General features: G+C 38.6%; 2 protein-coding genes across 4 annotated transcripts in view; one reads left to right on the top strand and one right to left on the bottom strand.

Moving 5' to 3' along the window:
- RABGAP1L (RAB GTPase activating protein 1 like) overlaps positions 1–18,990 on the top strand; it is a 689,539-nt gene that overhangs the window by 27,774 nt on the left and 642,775 nt on the right. The gene's annotated exons all lie outside the window — the stretch shown is intronic.
- On the bottom strand, positions 16,669–17,723 carry LOC309800938 (large ribosomal subunit protein uL18-like). Its single transcript, XM_082615249.1, has one exon. It carries the CDS (start codon positions 17,647–17,649, stop codon positions 16,756–16,758), a length of 894 nt encoding a protein of 297 aa, XP_082471375.1. The 5' UTR covers positions 17,650–17,723; the 3' UTR covers positions 16,669–16,755.

Here is an 18,990-nt window from a genome sequence, read left to right as displayed (position 1 = left end):
GAATCATGAAAACATAACACAAATACACCTTTTAACATGTTAACTTGAAATCTATGTGTACCTTTATTTACCAAGCTTTTGATGTGGGGCCAAGGCCTTCTGGCATTCTATATATTGGTCTTTCTTGCATACACCTCACCTATAATGCTTCATTTTAGATTTTTTAGTGCACTTAGAATAACACCTTAAATCTTTTGTTTTTTAACATCTTTATTGGAGTATAATTGCTTTACAATGGTGTATTAGTTTCTGCTTTATAACAAAGTGAATCAGCTATACATACATATATATCCCCATATCTCCTCTCTCTTGCCTCTCCCTCCCACCCTCCCTGTCCCACCCCTCTGATGGTCACAGAGCACTGAGCTGACCTCTCTGTGCTATGTGGCTGTTTCCCACTAGCTATCTGTTTTACATTTGGTAGTGTATATATGTCCATGCCACTCTCTCACTTCGTCCCAGCTTACCCTTCGCCCTCCCCGTGTCAAGTACATTCTCTACGTCTGCATCTTTATTCCTGTCCTGCTCCTAGTTTCTTCAGAACCATTTTTTTTTAAGATTCCATATATATGTGTTAGTATACGGTATTTGTTTTTCTCTTTCTGACTTACTTCACTCTGTATGACAGTCTCTAGGTCCATCCATCTCACTACAAATAACTCAATTTCGTTTCTTTTTACGGCTGAGAAATATTCCATTGCATATATGTGCCACATTTTCTTTATCCATTCATCAGTTAGTGGACACTTAGGTTGCTTCCATGTCCTGGCTATTGTAAATAGAGCTGCAGTGAACATTGTGGTACATGACTCTTTTTGAATTATGGTTTTCTCAGGGTATATGCCCAGTAGTGGGATTGCTAGGTCGCATGGTAGTTCTATTTTTAGTTTTTTAAGGAACTTCCATACTGTTCTCCATAGTGGCTGTATCAATTTACATTCCCACTAACAGTGTAGCAGGATTCCCTTTTCTCCACACCCTCTCCAGCATTTATAGTTTGTAGATTTTTTGATGATGGCCATTCTAACTGGTGTGAGGTGATAACTTATTTTGGTTTTGACTTGCATTTCTCTAATGATTAGTGATGTTGAGCATCCTTTCATGTGTTTGTTGGCAATCTGTATTATCTTCTTTGGAGAAATGTCTATTTAGGTCTTTTGACCGTTTTTGGATTAGGTTGTTTCTTTTTTTGATATTGAGCTGCATGAGCTGCTTGAAAATTTTAGAGATTAATCCTTTGTCAGTTGCTTCATTCGCAAATATTTTCTCCCATTCTGAGGGTTGTCTTTTCATCTTGTTTATGGTTTCCTTTGCTGTGCAGAAGCTTTTAAGTTTCATTAGGTTCCATTTGTTTCTTTTTGTTTTTATTTCCATTTCTCTAGGAGGTGGGTCAAAAAGGATCTTGCTGTGATTTATGTTATAGAGTTCTGCCTATGTTTTCCTCTAAGAGATTTATAGTGTCTGGCCACACATTTCAGTCTTTAATCCATTTGGAGTTTATTTTTGTGAATGGTGTGAGGGAGTGTTCTAATTTCATTCTTTTACATGTAGCTGTCCAGTTTTCCCAGCACCACTTATTGAAGAGGCTGTCTTTTCTCCATTGTATATTCTTGCCTCCTTTATCAAAAATAAGGTGACCATATGTGCATGGGTTTATCTCTGGGCTTTCTATCCAGTTCCATTGATCTATATTTCTCTTTCTGTGTCAGTACCGTACTGTTTTGATTACTCTAGCTTTGTAGTATAGTCTGAAGTCAGGGAGCCTCATTCCTCCAGCTCCATGTTTCTTTCTCAAGATTGCTTGGGCTACTTGGGATCTTTTGTGTTTCCATACAAATTGTGAAATTTTTTGTTCTAGTTCTGTGAAAAATGCCGTTGGTAGTTTGCTAGGGATTGCATTGAATCTGTAAATTGCTTTGGGTAGTATAGTCATTTTCACAAAGTTGATTCTTCCAATCCAAAAACGTGGTGTATCTCTCCATCTCTTTGTTTCATCTATAATTTGTTTCATCAGTGTCTTATAGTTTTCTGCATACAGGTCTTTTGTCTCCTTAGGTAGATTTATTCCTAGGTATTTTATTCTTTTTGTTGCAATGGTAAATTGGAGTGTTTCCTTCATTTCTCTTTCAGATTTGTCATCATTAGTGTATAGGAATGCAAGAGATTTCTGTGCATTAATTTTGTATCTTGCAACCTTACCAAATTCATTGATTAGCTCTAGAAGTTTTCTGGTGGCCTCTTTAGGATTCCCTACTTATAGTATGATGTCATCTACAAACAGTGACAGTTTTACTTCTTTTCCAATTTGGATTCCTTTTATTTCTTTTTCTTCTCTGATTGCTCTGGCTAAAACTTGCAAAACTATGTTGAATAATAGTGGTGAGAGTGGACAACCTTGTCTTGTTCCTGATCTTAGAGGAAATGATTTCAGTTTTTCACCACTGAGAATGATGTTGACTGTGGGTTTGTCATATATGGCCTTTATTATGTTGAGGTAAGTTCCCTCTCTGCCCACTTTCTGGAGGGTTTTTATCATAAATGCGTGTTGAATTTTGTCAAAAGCTTTTTCTGCATCTATTGAGATGAACATGTGTTTTTTCTCCTTCAATTTGTTAATATGTTTTATCACATTGATTTGCGTATATTGAACAATCCTTGCATTCCTGGGATAAACCCCAGTTGATCATGGTGTATGATCCTTTTGATGTGCTGTTGGATTCTGTTTGCTAGTATTTTATTGAGGATTTTTGCATCTATGTTCATCAGAGATATTGGCCTGTAATTTTCTTTTTTTGTGACATCTTTGTCTGGTTTTGGTATCAAGGTGATGGTGGCCTTGTAGAATGAGTTTGGGAGTGTTACTCCCTTTGCTATATTTTAGAAGAGTTTGAGAAGGATAGATGTAAGCTCTTCCATAAATGTTTGATAGAATTCGTCTGTGAAGCCATCTGGTCCTGGGCTTTTGTTTTTTCAAGATTTTTAATCACAGTCGCCCCTTAGTGCTTGTGATTGGTGTGTTTATATTTTCTCTTTCTTCCTGGTTCAGTCTCGGAAGGTTGTGCTTTTCTAAGAATTTGTCCATTTCTTCCAGGTTGTCCATTTTATTAGCATATAGTTGCTTGTAGTAATCTCTCATGATCCTTTGTATTTCTTCAGTGTCAGTTGTTACTTCTCCTTTTTCATTTCTAGTTCTATTGATTTGAGTCTTCTCCCTCTTTATCTTGATGAGTCTGGCTAATGGTTTATCAATTTTGTTTATCTCCTCAAAGAACCAGCTTTTTTTAATTGATCTTTACTATTGTTTCCTTCATTTCCTTTTCATTTATTTCTGATCTGATTTTTTTTTTTTTTTTTTTTTGCGGTACGCAACCCTCTCACTGTTGTGGCTCCCGTTGCGGAGCACAGGCTCCGGACACGCAGGCTCAGCGGCCATAGCTCACGCGCCTAGCCACTCCGTGGCATGTGGCATCTTCCCGGACCGGGGCACGAACCCGCGTCCCCTGCATCGGCAGGCGGGCTCTCAACCCCTGCACCACCAGGGAAGCCCTCTGATCTGATCTTTATGATTTCTTTCCTTCTGCTAACTTTGGGTTTTTTTGTTCTTCTTTCTCTAATTGCTTTAGGTGGAAGGTTAGGTTGTTGACTTGAGAAGTTTCTTGTTTCTTGAGGTAGCAATGTATTGCTATAAACTTCCCTCTTAGGACTGCTTTTGCTGCATCCCATAGGTTTTGGGTCGTTGTATTTTCATTGTCATTTGTTTCTAGGTATTTTTTGATTTCCTCAGTGATCTCTTGGTTATTTAGTAGTGTATTGTTTAGCCTCCATGTGTTAGTATGTTTTACACACTTTTTTCCTGTAATTGATATCTAGTCACATAGCACTGTGGTAGGAAAAGGTACTTGATACGACTTCAATTTTCTTAAATTTACCAAGGCTTGATTTGTGACTGAAGATATGATCTATCCTGGAGAGTGTTCCATGAGCACTTGAGAAGAAAGTGTATTCTGTTGTTTTTGGATGGAATGTCCTATAAATATCAATTAAGTTCACCTTGTTTAATGTATCATTTAAAGCTTATGTTTCCTTATTTATTTTCATTTTGGGTGATCTGGCCATCGGTACAGTGGGGTGTTAAAATCCCCTACTATGATTGTGTTACTGTTGATTTCCCCTTTTATGGCTGTTAGCATTTGCCTTATGTATTGAGGTGCTCCTATGTTGGGTGCGTAAATATTTACAATTGTTATATCTTCTTGGATTGATCTGTTGATTATTATGTAGTGTCCTTCTTTGTCTCTTGCAATAGTCTTTGTTATAAAGTCTATTTTGTCTTATATAGGAATTACTACTCCAGCTTTCTTTTGATTTCTATTTGCATGGAATATCTTTTTCTATCCCCTCACTTCCAGTTTGTATGTGTCCCTAGGTCTGAAATGGGTCTCTTGTAGACAGCATATATACGGGTCTTGTTTTTGTATTCATTCAGCCAGTCTGTGTCTTTTGGTTGGAGCATTTAATCCATTTACATTTAAGGTAGTTATCGATAATGTATGTTCCTATTACCATTTTCTTAATTGTTTTGGGTTTGTTATTGTAGCTCTTCTCCTTCTCTTGGGTTTCCTGCCTAGAGAAGTTCCTTTAGTATTTGTTGTAAAGCTGGTTTGGTGTTGTAAATTCTTTTAGCTTTTTCTTGTCTGTAAGGGTTTTAATTTCTTTGTCGAATCTGAATGAGATCCTTGCTGGGTAGAGTAATATTGGTTGTAGGTTTTTCCTTTTCATCACTTTAAGTATGTCCTGCCACTCTTTTCTGGCTTTCAGAGTTTCTGCTGAAAGATCATGGGAGATTATGGGAAGATTATGGGAATTCCCTTGTATGTTATTTGTTGTTTTTCCCTTGCTGCTTTTAATATTTTTTCTTTGTATTTAATTTTTGTTAGTTTTATTAATATGTGTCTTGGCATGTTTCTCCTTAGATTTATCCTGTATGGGACTTTCTGTGCTTCCTAGGCTTGATTGACTATTTTCTTTCCCATATTCGGGAAGTTTTCAACTATAATCTCTTCAAATATTTTCTCAGTCCGTTTCTTTTTCTCTTCTTCTGGGACCCCTGTAATTCAAATGTTGGCATGTTTAATGTTGTCCCAGAGGTCTCTGAGACTGTCCTCAATTCTTTTTTGTTTATTCTGCTCTGCAGTAGTTCTTTCCACTATTTTATCTTTCAGGTCACTTATCCATTCTTCTGCCTCAGTTATTCTGCTATTGATTCCTTCTAGAGAATTTTTACTTTCATTTATTGTGTTGTTCATCATTGTTTGTTTGCTCTTTAGTTCTTCTAGGTCCTTGTTAAATGTTTCTTGTATTTTCTCCATTCTATTTCCAAGATTTTGGATCATCTTTACTATCATTACTCCGAATTCTTTTTCGGGTAGACCACCTATTTCCTCTTCATTTGTTTGGGCTGGTGGGGTTTTTTTTTTTTTTTTTTTTCCTGCGATACGCGGGCCTCTCACTGTTGTGGCCTCTCCCGCTGTGGAGCACAGGCTCCAGACGCGCAGGCTCAGTGGCCATGGCTCACGGGCCCAGCCGCTCCGTGGCATGTGGTATGTTCCCAGACAGGGGCACGGACCTGTATCCCCTGTCTCGGCAGGTGGACTCTCAACCACTGCGCCACCAGGGAAGCCTGGGCTGGTGGGTTTTCACCTTGCTCCTTCACCTGCTGTGTGTTTCTCTGTCTTCTCATTTTGCTTAGCTTACTGTTTTGGGGTCTTTTTCGCAGGCTGCATTTTCATAGTTCCCATTTTTTTTGGTGTCTGCCCCTAGTGGGTAAGGTTGGTTCAGTGTGTTGTGTAGGCTTCCTGGTCGAGGGGACTGGTGCCTGTGTTCTGGTGGATGAGGCTGGATCTTGTCTTTCTGGTGGTCAGGACCACGTCCGGTGTTGTTTTTTAGGGTGTCTGTGACCTTATTATGATTTTAGGCAGCCTCTCTGCTAATAGGTGGGGTTGTGTTCCTGTCTTGCTAGTTGTTTGGCATGGGGCGTCCACCACTGGAGCTTGCTGGCCATTGGGTGGAGCTGGTACTTAGCGTTGAGATGGAGATCTCTGGGAGAGCTTTCACCATTTGATATTACGTGGAGCCGGGAGGTCTCTGGTGGACCAGTGTCCTGAACTTGGCTCTCCCACCTTAGAGGCACAGGCCTGACACCCAGCTGGAGCACCAAGACCCTGTCAACCACACAGCTCAGAAGAAAAGGGAGAAAAAAAGAAAGAAAGAAAAATAAAGTTATTAAAATAAAAAATTAAAAAAATTATTAAAAATGAAAAAAGTTTAAAAGTAATAAGAAAGAAAGAAAGAAAGAAAGAGGAGAGCAAACAAACCAAAAAACAAATTCACCAATGATAACAAGCCCTAAAAACTACACTAAAGAAGAAAAAAAGAACCAACAAAAAATGGACAGACAGAACCCTAGGACAAATGGTAAAAGCAAAGCTATACAGACAAAATCACCAAAGAAGCATACACATACACAGTCACAAAAAGAGAAAAAGTAAAAAAATATATATCTATATATATAAAAAAAAAGGAAGAGAGCAACCAAATCAATAAACAAATCTACCAATGCTAATAAGCTAAATACTAAACTATGTTAAACATAAAACCAGAAACAAATTAGATCAGAAAGCAAACCCCAAGTCTACAGTTGCTCCCAAGGTCCACAGCCTCAATTTTGGGATGATTCGTTGTCTATTCAGGTATTCCACAGATGCAGGGTACATCAAGTTGATTGTGGAGATTTAATCCGCTGCTCCTGAGGTTGCTGGGAGAGATTTCCCTTTCTCTTTGTTTGCACAGCTCCTGGGGTTCAGCTTTGGATTGGCCCCGCCTCTGTGTGTAGGTCGCCTTGGGGTGTCTGTTCTTTGCTGTGACAGGACGGGGTTAAAGCAGCAGCTGATCAGGGGGCTCTGGCTCACTCAGGCCGGGGGGAGGGAGGGATGGATATGGATGTGGGGCGAGCCTACAGCGGCAGAGGCCAGCGGGACGTTGCAACAGCCTGAGGTGTGCTGTGTCTTGTCCCGTGGAAGTTGTCCCTGGATCACGGGACCCTGGCAGTGGTGGGCTTCACAGGCTCCCAGGGGGGCAGGTGTGGATAGTGACGTGTGCTTGCACACAGGCTTCTTGGTGGCTGCAGCAGCAGCCTTAGCGTTTCATGCCCATCTGTGATGTTTGTGCTGATAGCCTCGGCTTGCGCCTGTCTCTGGAGCTCGTTTAGGCGGTGCTCTGAATCCCCTCTCCTCGTTCACCAGGAAACAATGGTCTGTTGCCTCTTAGGCAGGTCCAGACTTTCTCCCGGACTTCCTCCCGGCTAGCTGTGGCGCACTAGCCCCCTTCAGGCTGTGTTCACGCTGCCAACCCCTGTCCTCTCCCTGGGATCTGACCTCCAAAGCCCGAGCCTCAGCTCCCAGCCCTGCCCTGCCCTGGTGGGTGAGCAGACAAGCCTGTTGGGCTGGTGAGTGCTGGTCGGCACCGATCCTCTGTACGGGAATCTCTCCACTTTGCCCTTTGCACCCTTGCTGCTGCGCTCTCTTCCCTGGCTCCGAAGCGCCCCCACTCCGCCACTCGCAGTCTCCGCTCGCCATGGGGCTTCTAGTGTGTGAAACTTTTCCTCCTTCACAGCTCCCTCCCAGATGTACAGGTCCCGTCCCTATTCTTTTGTCTCTGTTTTTCCTTTTTTCTTTTGCCCTACCCAGGTACGTGGGGAGTTTCTTGTCTTTTGGGAGGTCTGAGGTCTTCTGCCAGCGGTGTTCTGTAGGAGTTGTTCCACATGTAGATGTATTTATGATGTATTTGTGGGGAGGAAGGTGATCTCCATGTTTTACTCCTTCGTCATCTTGAAGGTCTCCCAACACCTTAAATCTTTAAATGTGGTACAGAACTGTATACAGTCTTGCCCCTTGCCAGTTTCTAAGGAATCGACTCTTCCTCTGGTTTTCTGTAATCAAGTTATGCTGACTTTTCAATTTCTGAAACTTGCCTTAGGGCTTTTCCACATGCTGTTCCCAGAACCCGAAATGATCTTTTCTTCGAGTCTTTGAATGGAGAATCTTATCTTAAATGCCCTATTCTTAGAGAGGCGTCCTTAATATTCCCTTAATATTCCAGTTTAAAGCAGGATTACCCCCCTCCCCCACCTTCTAATATCACCTTATTGTTTTCCTTCATTCTACTTGCCACATTTGATAAGTATATATTAGTATGTTTGTTGAATTTCTGCCTTTTCATAAGACTGAAGGTGGTATGAAGGCAAGGGTCATATCTGTTAGGTTTATCATGTTATAATAGCCTGTGCTTAGAGCAGTGCCTGCATAAAATAAACTTAAATATTTGTTGACTTAATTAATCAAATGTTTATTAATTGCATATGTGTCAGGTACTGTGGGGGCATTAATTAATAAAATGCCACTTAGTCACCTTATTGGTAGCCTATAGTATATTTTTAAATGGAAATGTGTACCTTCAAGTATGCATCATATTTAATAAAATATAGGACCTTAAAATTTTTCAGATGATAATATTAGAGAGAATATGCAAATTTTATACTGAAGTAAACAGAACCCTTTTTAAAACATGGGAGAAAATGTTGCCTATCCTTTGAAAAGTAGTCATTTTTTATTGACACTGTCTTGAGAATTCTGATCATCTTGTGGAAAGCTTTGAAAAGCTGGGAAGATCATAAACATTGTAGCCTTTTCTCCCCCTGAAGTAATTAAGATTTTCTTTGTGACTCTGCATAATGTAGTTATACTTGCCCTCTGGAGAACCAAATAGGTTTAAAGTATAGTACTAGAAGTAGAGCATGGATAATTAAAGCTAAACTAATACACTGCAATTCTGATTTGTTGTATCTTAAGATCTGTTGTCCTTAATAAGATGTACTGGGATAAACAGAATGGCAGGCATCATTTGTAAAGGTTTTTAATCATAGTTTTGTTTTTGAATGACCAGAAATTCTCAGATTTGAAAGGGTATGCTTCATATAAGAGAACTGTGTGCAGTAAGTGTTCAGCTTTTGTCTTTATATTAAGTTTATGGAATGTGGTTTCTTGACTGTGGGTAGTGAATTAGCCTTTCAAATCCCATTATAGTTGTAAAGTGGATTTGGGTTTGGTATTTGTATGGGTTGTCTAATGTAATTAACATATTAACATTTCTTCTGTGTTGACATGATCTAGCTAGAGAGAAATTATTTTCATCTTTGAAATGTGTAAGTTTAACCTATTCGTTCATTCATTCAACAAGTGTGATATTGTCAGGTGGTGTACTATGTGCTTGACATTTTCCTAGGAGCTGGAAATAAAAGATGAATAGATGTATAGTTGCTGTCTGGGAGGAATTAGTTGTAGCTGATGAGATAGGCACATAAATAATTATGTGGTATGATAAATGCTAAAGTAGGAATATAAATTAATGTAGAATGTTGTAGAAGCACTGTAGAGGGAGTCATCTACTCTTTCTGGAAGGGTTGCAGAAAATTTTCAGATTTGTTAGCCAGAAAAATCCAACTGTTGGGATTTTACCCTCCCAAATTTGTATAAAATAGGGCTTCTTAAGCTACCTGCAAAGAACGTCAAAGGCAGAGGAGAGTAAGTTGGAAGCTTAGAATATGCCTCTGAGCAGCTTGAAAATTTCTTAAATTCTCTGTTTTATCTTAAGAATTCATGTGAATGTTGCATTCTATTGCATACTGATTTTGTAAATATAGTAATATTTTACTACCAGAAAAGAAAAAAAACAATTCCTGCTGGTCTGTTAATTTTGGAAAACTGGGGTGAATGAAGAGAGCTGACACTGCGTTTGAGACACCTTCTTTGTCTTGATGTATCCCCAACATGTCTCAGTTTGTGCCTGGCGGTATATGTATACTGGTTGAGAAAAAACAGATTGATCAGTCTAATCATGGAACATTGCATTCTTCTTCCTCCTTTCCCTCCCACATTCCTGTTGCTTTCTTTCTCCTTTTCTTTACTCTGGTCTTGTAATTGCTTGGTATGCTATGATCATTTTGCTTACTGCCCTGCAGCTCTTTATGAGCCAGTGAATAGTGAACAATACTACAAGATGTTTGGGGCATAAGCAGGGATGTTCCTGGAATAGCAGAGAAAAGCCAAGTCAGGAGCATTCAATATACAAGGAAAGGATCAGATTGGGCACATCAAAGTTAGCAAAAGTCTAGGAAGGCGAGTATATTAATAAAGGGAAAGAAGATGGGACAGACTATAAAGTTTGGGTTTAGAATGTAAGACTGAGTGCATTGATAAAAGTCCAATTTCATAGCAGCAACAAAGCTAGTGGTGTCGACTTACCTTTTTCCAAAGTGGTCAGGGTATTAGACCAAATGGTCTGAAGATTTCATAGATTGAGTAGTGCATATTCAAAAACAGATTATCTTTGAAACTTTGTAGTTAAACATCAAAAGGAATTATGTTACTGGCTTATTTTGTAGATGATAATACTCCTCCCTGTGGATCTCTTGATGTTGTTAATGTGTTTCATTAATGACAGCTGCTTGATCTCTAACCTCCTCTGTTTCTCTAACTCTGCTGTACATGTCTGTTGGAGTTTCAGAAGGGTCTGATGAAGTCACTTCTCCACCTTTCCAGGTTCTTAACTCATTGAGAACAGAAAAAAGGAGCCAAATGTGGGACAAAATACAAGTGTTGAGCTTTAGTACTAGTAAGGATGGGTTGGGAAATGTAGTAAGGATTCCAGCATTGCATTCTTCCTAGCAAGAAGGGAAAGCACCCCCACAGAAGTAAGAGAACAGAAGAGTAGGGTTCTTTGTTTTTGTTTTTTCAGTGCAGTGAAAACCTGCCACAGGGCTTCCCTGGTGGCACAGTGGTTGAGAGTCTGCCTGCCGATGCAGGGGGCGCGGGTTCGTGCCCCGGTCCAAGAGGATCCCACATGCCGCGGAGCGGCTGGGCCTGTGCGCCATGGCCGCTGAGCCTGCGCGTCCAGAGCCTGTGCTTCGCAACGGGAGAGGCCACAACAGTGAGAGGCCCACGTACGGCAAAAAAAAAAAAAACCTGCCACAGCCAGCGTTCATTCAGATGGAAACTTTGGTCAGGGAACTAGGCAGTTGTGTTTTCAGCCATTTAACCTGGTTCCTTCCCTGATCACCTCCAGGCACCCAACCAGTGGGCAGTTCTTGTAGGAAGCAGACTGCTGTAAAGTGAGATTGATTTGGTTGCTCTGAATCTGGACTCTGTATTTAATTAGCTCTATTAACTAAAACAAATTATTTAATCTTTTGAATGTATTCCTTCATTTGTAAGGTGGGAATACAGTTAGTTCAGTGATTGTTGTGAATGTAAATAACAAAAAGATAACTAAAATACCCAATACTGTTTGGTTCATAGTAAGCATTTACTAAATAATAGTAATAAAATGATAACTTATTTATTCTCAACAAAATAGACCTTGAATGTTTAAATCTTTAAAAATGACAACTGCCACATTAAACACATAGTATGTGATACTTGTTACATTCCAAATTGTATTATTAATAGAAAACATGTATGCCTTCAAATTAATATTGCTTCTTTGACCTATTCATTTCATGAAAGCAAAGGCTACAGTTGCTTTTATGCTGATGTGCCCTTATATTGCAAACTTGACTGTATGAATATTATACAGACTGCCAGGTATACGTTTTCATTTTCTTGTCAGAATGAAATCTCAATAGTATGCTCCACATTTTGGGGGAAGGGAGCATATGGGTCAACCATGCATTAGTGAACATCTGTTTATCTTAACTGTCTTGTGTCATTTGAAATAGGAGCTTTAATTTGTTTGAGCCAACATGTTGATATTTTGAAAGAAAGGTATTATTTATATCAGCGTGTGGCAACACACCCCAGAAGCACTGACCTGCTTTAAACTTTATGTGAATGCCTTGCACATAATTATTGTTTACTAAATATTTCTTGACTGGTCTCTTGCTGTATGTTTGTTTACTCAGATACTCAGATTAAGGGAGATCCTAAAGTACTTCATTAAGATTTGAATATGTGTAACAGGGTAAATACTCCCTTTATCTATGGAATGAAATAAGGTTAAAACATAGGTAGAAACTGTAACAAGGGTTGGGGTTCCGGGTACTAAATTATGTTGTTCTTTGGATAAAGAAGTCTGGAGCTCTTCTGAGACCAGTTACTGTTTACTGATTTGGTTTAAAAAATGTATATGAAGAAAGCCATTTAAGACATGGCTTTGCTGAGTTTCCTAAATTGTCTGCATTAAACCTTTCCCTTCCCCCCTTCCTCCCTTCTTCCTTCTCTCCCTCCCTCCTTTTCCCTCTCTCTCTTTGTCTATTTCTTTCACTGGTTAAGACATTTTATTTAAAGAATTTATTTTGCAGAAGTTACTCTGCATTATGAAGTATGCTAATCTAAAATTTTGGCATTTGAAAGGTAGAAAATACTTCATAATGGAACTGAACTGAAAGGACAGCAGTTCCCCCAGGGGATTTCTAAGCCTTACTTCTTAGAAGCCAGAACGTGAAGAGATAGGTACCAGAAGTTAGTATTTAGGCTGTGGGAACATGCCTTTAACTGCATTTAGATGAAGATATTTTCATAGAAGCCAGCCTTGGTCTACTGTGATGCTCGTGCGTATTGTCACTGCACAGATAGCCTTGATCTCTGGCCACTCCTTTTCTTATTGTTAGGGCACACATGAACTTTGTACAACATGTGTAAATACATCTCTTTGTGACCTGGGGTTTGGAATACTATTGTACTTTTGTGAAGCAAGGAGGATATTGAGAATTTTTTTCTCCCAAAGCACAGTGTACTGTTATTAGGTAGCTATATCTAAAATATAATAAATAGATGAGAATTTACTTCAGATGTAGTATTTGAGTTTTATTTCTGGATGTATCAAATATGAGTTTCATTTCTGTGTTTCTCCAACTGTTTATTTTCATCATTCTCTTGATAGAACACATTGAAATATGTTCTTGGCTTACAGAAGTTTGATGTATTTTGACAAGACTATGACAAGTTGTAAAAGGTCCCATCCTTTCATTTTTTAAACTTTCATCTTCTGGTTTGTCATAATATCAAGTGTTATTGAAGTTGTGTGCTAGGGCTATTATGAAAGACTAGTGATATTTAGCATATTAAGAACATATTACTTAAATGACATATATAAATAAAAAATAAAGTCAGGGACAGAGAATTTAAGGCCCTGAGGCGGGCTTTGACTAGTGGGAGGAAAGTTATTTGCTGATATTTGGGGGAGAGGGGGAAGTGAAGTTCAGATGTCAAGCTAACTACTCTGGTTTCTTTGGTGATTTTTCTTGGAAACAATTTCCCATTTGTAGAACTTGGTTTAGAGGTGGTAATTTTGTTATCATATATATGAGTTTTTATTGGAATTCCTTTGTTCAGAAGCAGGAGAGAATTCCTGCCTCATTTTTTTTTTTTTTTTACCTTTAGGGAAAAAGTACAACAAATAACATTTAGCTGTATGTTAAAAAGATAAGCTGGAGAATTTAAGTGGGGATGAGGGGACCTTTGACTTCTTACTTTGTGCTTGGGTATTGGTTTACAGTTGTTAAATTCCCAAGTGTAAACTCTGGGAATCAAGAAGGGATTGCTTGTATAAAGTAGCATTACTGTGTTTATGACTATATATTTACTGTATGGGCCTATTCATACCCTTTAGGAATAGTCAATTTTTATTTTGTATTTATAACCTAGGCTATGTTTTTTATGGTAGAAATACTTGTTTATTTCACTGTTGTCTCAGCTGTGACTTAACTAGGTTAAAAGAAGATACCTTTGGTTAAACTGAGCTCAAATTTCCCAACAGTGTAGTAAAATAAAAATCCTTGGGACAGCCAGAGTTTATCTTTCCGTCTTTACTAAGTGAGACTGTCATGTTGGAGGATCTATACCAGCTTTTAACTTATTAATTGATAGAATTAGGTTGAACATTTTGTACATTTGTATTTGCTCCAAGCTTTTAGAATGAATGCTTTTAAACATTTATTTATTTATTTATTTATTTATTGGCTGCATTTATTGGGTCTCCGTTGCTGGGCGCAGGTTTTCTCTAGTTGCGTTAAGCGGAGGCTACTCTTCGTTGCGGTGCACGGGCTTCTCATTGTGGTGGTGGGCTTCAGTAGATGCAGCACACGGGCTCAGTAGTTGTGGCACACAGGCTCAGTAGTTGTGGCACACAGGCTTAGTTGCTCCGAGGCATGTGGGATCTTCCTGGACCAGGGCTCGAACCCCTGTCCCCTGCATTGTCAGGCGGATTCTTTTTTTTTTTTTTTTTTTTTAGTTTCTGCTTTATAACAAAGTGAATCAGTCATACATGGCAGGCGGATTCTTAACCACTGTGCCACCAGGGAAGTCCTGGAGTGCTTTTTTATATTTGAAGTTTTGACCATGGCTTTAAAATGTAACAATAGTCAGACTTTGGGAACCAGTTAGATCACTTTACTCACCAGCTTTAACCTATAACCTAAAGTATTTTATAACTTCTTGGTGGGATTTGGTTTTGGCATAGAAATATAGCTCAGTATAATTAACTAGAACTTTCTTTTATGTCTTTGTTCCATCTTACGTTTGTAAAAATCAGTACAGAGTTAAAAATTGTTATCCTGATGATTGAAGTTGTGAAAGCCTGGAGTATTTGAATTCAGATAAGACTGATTTTTGTTTTGTTTATGTTAAGTTTACATAGAAGCTGCGGGCTTTGTGACTTGCAATGTGATTTAAGGAGCCAGTATTAAGAGGGGCTGTTTAAACTCCTCTAGATGAATGCTTCCATTTGTGAACCTGTTACATGGGACTAGGGCTGTCCCTTTAATTCTTATGCTTTGAAATATTCTCATTTTGATTTTGTGTCAAGTTCAATACTGGCTTAGATAAATAGTTTGCTCTAAGAGTCTAAATAATATTTTGGGAGAGTAGGGGAGAATTGTTTGGAAGTGCTGAAATTTTTGTTTTCCTTTATTTATTTATTTTTAAATTGATTTATTTATTTGTTTTTATTTATTTATTTTTTGGCTGTATTGGGTCTTCATTGCGGTGCGCGGGCTTCTCATTGCGGTGGCTTCTCTCGTTGTGGAGCACGGGCTCTAGGCGCGAGGGCCTCAGTAGTTGTGGCACACGGGCTCAGTTGCTCCGTGGCATGTGGGATCTTCCCGGCCCAGGGCTTGAACTCGTGTCCCCTGCATTGGCAGGCAGATTCCTAACCACTGTGCCACTAGGGAAGCCCCCTGTTTTCCTTTATTTTTAAAGAGATCAAATAATCCCCAAAGCATATGTGGCAATTGGAGAAGCTTCAGGGACCCTCTGTGCTGTTATAGGTATTAGGGCCTAAAAGAGCCCACAGATTTGATTCATTCTCCAGCTTATAGTATTAAGTATATAATGGACTTCCAGTAAATGTTTGAATTAATAAATCCATGTCATGCACATTAAAAAAAGATTCTTGGCATCTTTTAGGCAAGTACTTAATTATTTTTCTTCCATTTTTAGGGGTTGTTTTTGGAAATTATGACACATTCTGGTTGTTCCATTTTCTCAAAGTTGGATAGACATGATCATTTATAGAAATTTTTAGTTTTTATCCAGTGTTGCATGTTCTTGTACTTTTTCGTTGTTGTTAACCAATTGATCATTTAAATGTTTCTTAAATAAATCAAAGATGGAGTGACTAGTTTCTGATTTCCAAGGTTATTCCTACTATAAAATATAGGATCGCTCTGCCCTGCTCCCCCCTTACTTCAACCTAGATACATCTCTTTCAATAAATTCCCTAGGTATGGCATAATTTGAGAGTGGTATTTTGGAGTAGACCTGAGTTTACGTCTCATTTCCATTGCTAACTGGTTGTGTAGTTCCTGGGTGAGTTACTTAATTCCTTTTTAATCCCAATTAACAATTAAATTAATTAACAAATATAAAGCTCCTGGCAAAGCAACTGACAAATAGTAAAATGGTAAATGCTAATAATAACTATCAGCTTCTGACTGTATGTTAACTAAAGAAAAAGCAGAGTTAATCATGCAGATTTAGAATGTTTGTAGTTGAGGATGAAGGAAGACTGTACAATTGATAAAATTGTGGCAGCATAGTAAAAATTTATTTTTAATGTATTGAGGACTTTCTAAATTTGTCTTCTGGATTTAGGCTACTTTTTCTCTTAAACTTACCACTTAAAAGTCACTGAAATGGCAAAGTAAAAGGCTGTTTTAGTTGAGGAATAATAGTTGCTGAACTTTTAAAAATCGAGAGTTTGTTTAGTTGTTCTTGGAGGGATTATGTGAGAAAGAGAAAGAAAAGTATATAGCACAGTGCCTGCTAGGTAATGAGCTTAATGAGTGGCAGTGTGCGCATGCCTCTGTGTGTGTGTGTGTGTGTGTGTGTGTGTGTGTGTGTGTGTGTGTGTAGTGGTTAAGAATGTGGTCTCTCTGTTCAACTGCCATACTAGTCTTGTGACCTTGGGTAAATCATTTAGCATTCTGCTGCTTCTTCATTTATAAAAATGGATTAATGTTAGCTCTATCTTATATTGTGAGAGTTACATGAAATGGAATGTAAAGTGCATAGTACAAAATAAGCACTCAGTAAATGTTAGATGTTATTATTGTATCTATTTCTTTTTTCTTTTTTTTTAACTTGTTCAATAAGTTTATTACTGTCTTTATCTGAAAAATCTTCATAGAAATTGTGGTTTGGTTTATTAACTCTCAGCAGCCCGTTTCTGAGCTCTAAGGAAGCTTGCCTTCTTCTGAGCTACCCGATCTTTCTTCTGGGCAAGTGACATTTTGGGACGGTTCCACCTCTTCTTTTTAACTTCTTTCTTAGGCTTCTTCTCATACACTGGATTCTCTCGTATTGCAGCATGAGCTTTCTTATACTTCTCCTCCATCATGTCTGGAGTTACATTGTTCTTTATGTATTGAGAGAATTGTTTTTTGTAAGCATCTTCATCTTCTTCAATCAGGTAATGCATATAATCTGCAACATTCTGCCCCATGATGTGCTTTTGGTGTACCTCAGCATTGAATTCTTTGCTTTCTGAATCATAACCAGGGAACCGTTTGGTACTGTGAGGGATAGACAAGCCTCCATCGACAGCTCCCTTCAGGGCCCCAAAAACTTTATTCCCAGTAGTAGTCCTGGCAAGTCCTGCATCCAAGTAACAGGTGAAGGCACCAGGTTGACCATCAATGCTTTCAACATTGTATTCATCTCCAGTCACCTCGACTTGGCCTTCATAAATTTTGTCCATACCAAACCTATTAAGAAGCCTGCGTGCCAGCAGCAGGCCAGTACAATATGCTGCAGCATAATTTGTCAGGCCAACCTTCACACCATACTTCGGGAGTTCATGAGCATAAGCTGCACAAACTATCATATCTCCTTCTATATGGGCATAAGCAATCTGACAAATGATATCTCTGTTAGTTACACAAACTATCATTCTGTATTTGAGTGTGTTGTACTTATTTTTATCTTGAATTACCAATCGTTTCCGAGCATAGTAGTCAGTTTTGCCCTCTCGCCGTCTTCTAAATTTCACTTGGTATCTCTTGAAGTAGGCCTTATTCTTGACAACTTTAACAAACCCCATCCTGTAGAACAGAAGCTCTAGCCTCCACCAAGCTGCAGAACCAGCACGGCTCTGGGGAGTGGGGGGAAGATATCTATTTCTTTTGAGAGGTGTCATTTCATAGTGGAAAACACAGAATCTTTGGGGTTGGGTTGAGTTGGTTTTCATTTTTGCCCAGCTGTATACTAACACTGTGTCCTCGGGCAAATTACTTAACAGCTATTCTTTTCCTGTTTTCATATCTATAAAGCGAGGATAATAGCTACCTTGTAGAGTTTTTGGAAGTATTATAAATACACAGATACTCAGTAAATGGTAATTATCATAGGCATGATGCCTGTAATTCAGGTCAGTTGTATTTTCTTGGGTTGGAAACGTGAGCCAGCTGGCTAGATTTTTCCCTGACACTGATGGCTGTCTGAATTGAGTACTTAGTCTACAGTAAACTCAATTATACTTTTTCTATAAAAATAGAAAAATAAACCTTTATAATGAGCAGTTTAATATTTACTTATTTATAATATTTTCATATGAAATACAAATTAGGTATATTAGATTATACTTTTGGGGGATTCTCTTATTTATTTTTGTAGAACAGAGGTAAAAGCAGCATCACTTTGGACTCAGGATAAAGAGATGCCATTCTGACTTCCCCTAGCTGCCTTCTGCCCTTTGTGTCCTGGAAAAGAGAAATCCTGTGCATGTGGGGTTCTAGGGTCTAGAGGCTTTAGAGAAGTGACAGTTATCTGTCTGAGGTAGACAACCTAGAACTTGTCTTGCTTAGAACATAGAGCTCCTAATCAGAAGTGGCAGGTGTCACATTCTTTACTGTATGAACATAGCTGTAGCTGTCAGTGGGATCAGGCAGCCCAACTCCCAGCTTAGGTCTGCAAAGACATGAGCATTTTTCCCACAATAGAGGATCCAGCTATTAGAATTTACTGAGCGTCAGTGACTAATGTGAAAAAAAAAAACTAGTGACCAACCACTCTAAACTGAAACTCTAGCAAGCTCTGACAAGGTTCTCTCACATAGAGACTGTTTATGGAGAATGTTAACGAAGGATTTACACGTCCATTCAGATACTCAAATCTTGTAGCTTATTAGGGAGACAAAATATGTACTTGTGACCTTCCCCCCCCTTTTTTTTAGAAGAGAAATCTTGGAACATATAGAAGCTACAGCTTAATAGTAGATTCTTGCTAAACACAAAATTTCTGATGAGTAACATCATTTACATATATTTTCCATATCTTGTTGAAAGGTTTTGCATATAAATGTCAGTTAGACACTGATTTTTTGTTTTTGAGATATAGTTCACCATTTGAAAGTGTACAGTTGAGTGGTTTTTAGTATATTTAC

This window comes from Mesoplodon mirus (genome assembly GCF_964341445.2).
Source record: "Mesoplodon mirus genome assembly, chromosome: 3".
Taxonomy (NCBI): domain Eukaryota; kingdom Metazoa; phylum Chordata; class Mammalia; order Artiodactyla; family Ziphiidae; genus Mesoplodon; species Mesoplodon mirus.
Note: the sequence above shows the minus strand (reverse complement) of the source record. Positions and strands in the feature narration are given on the sequence as shown.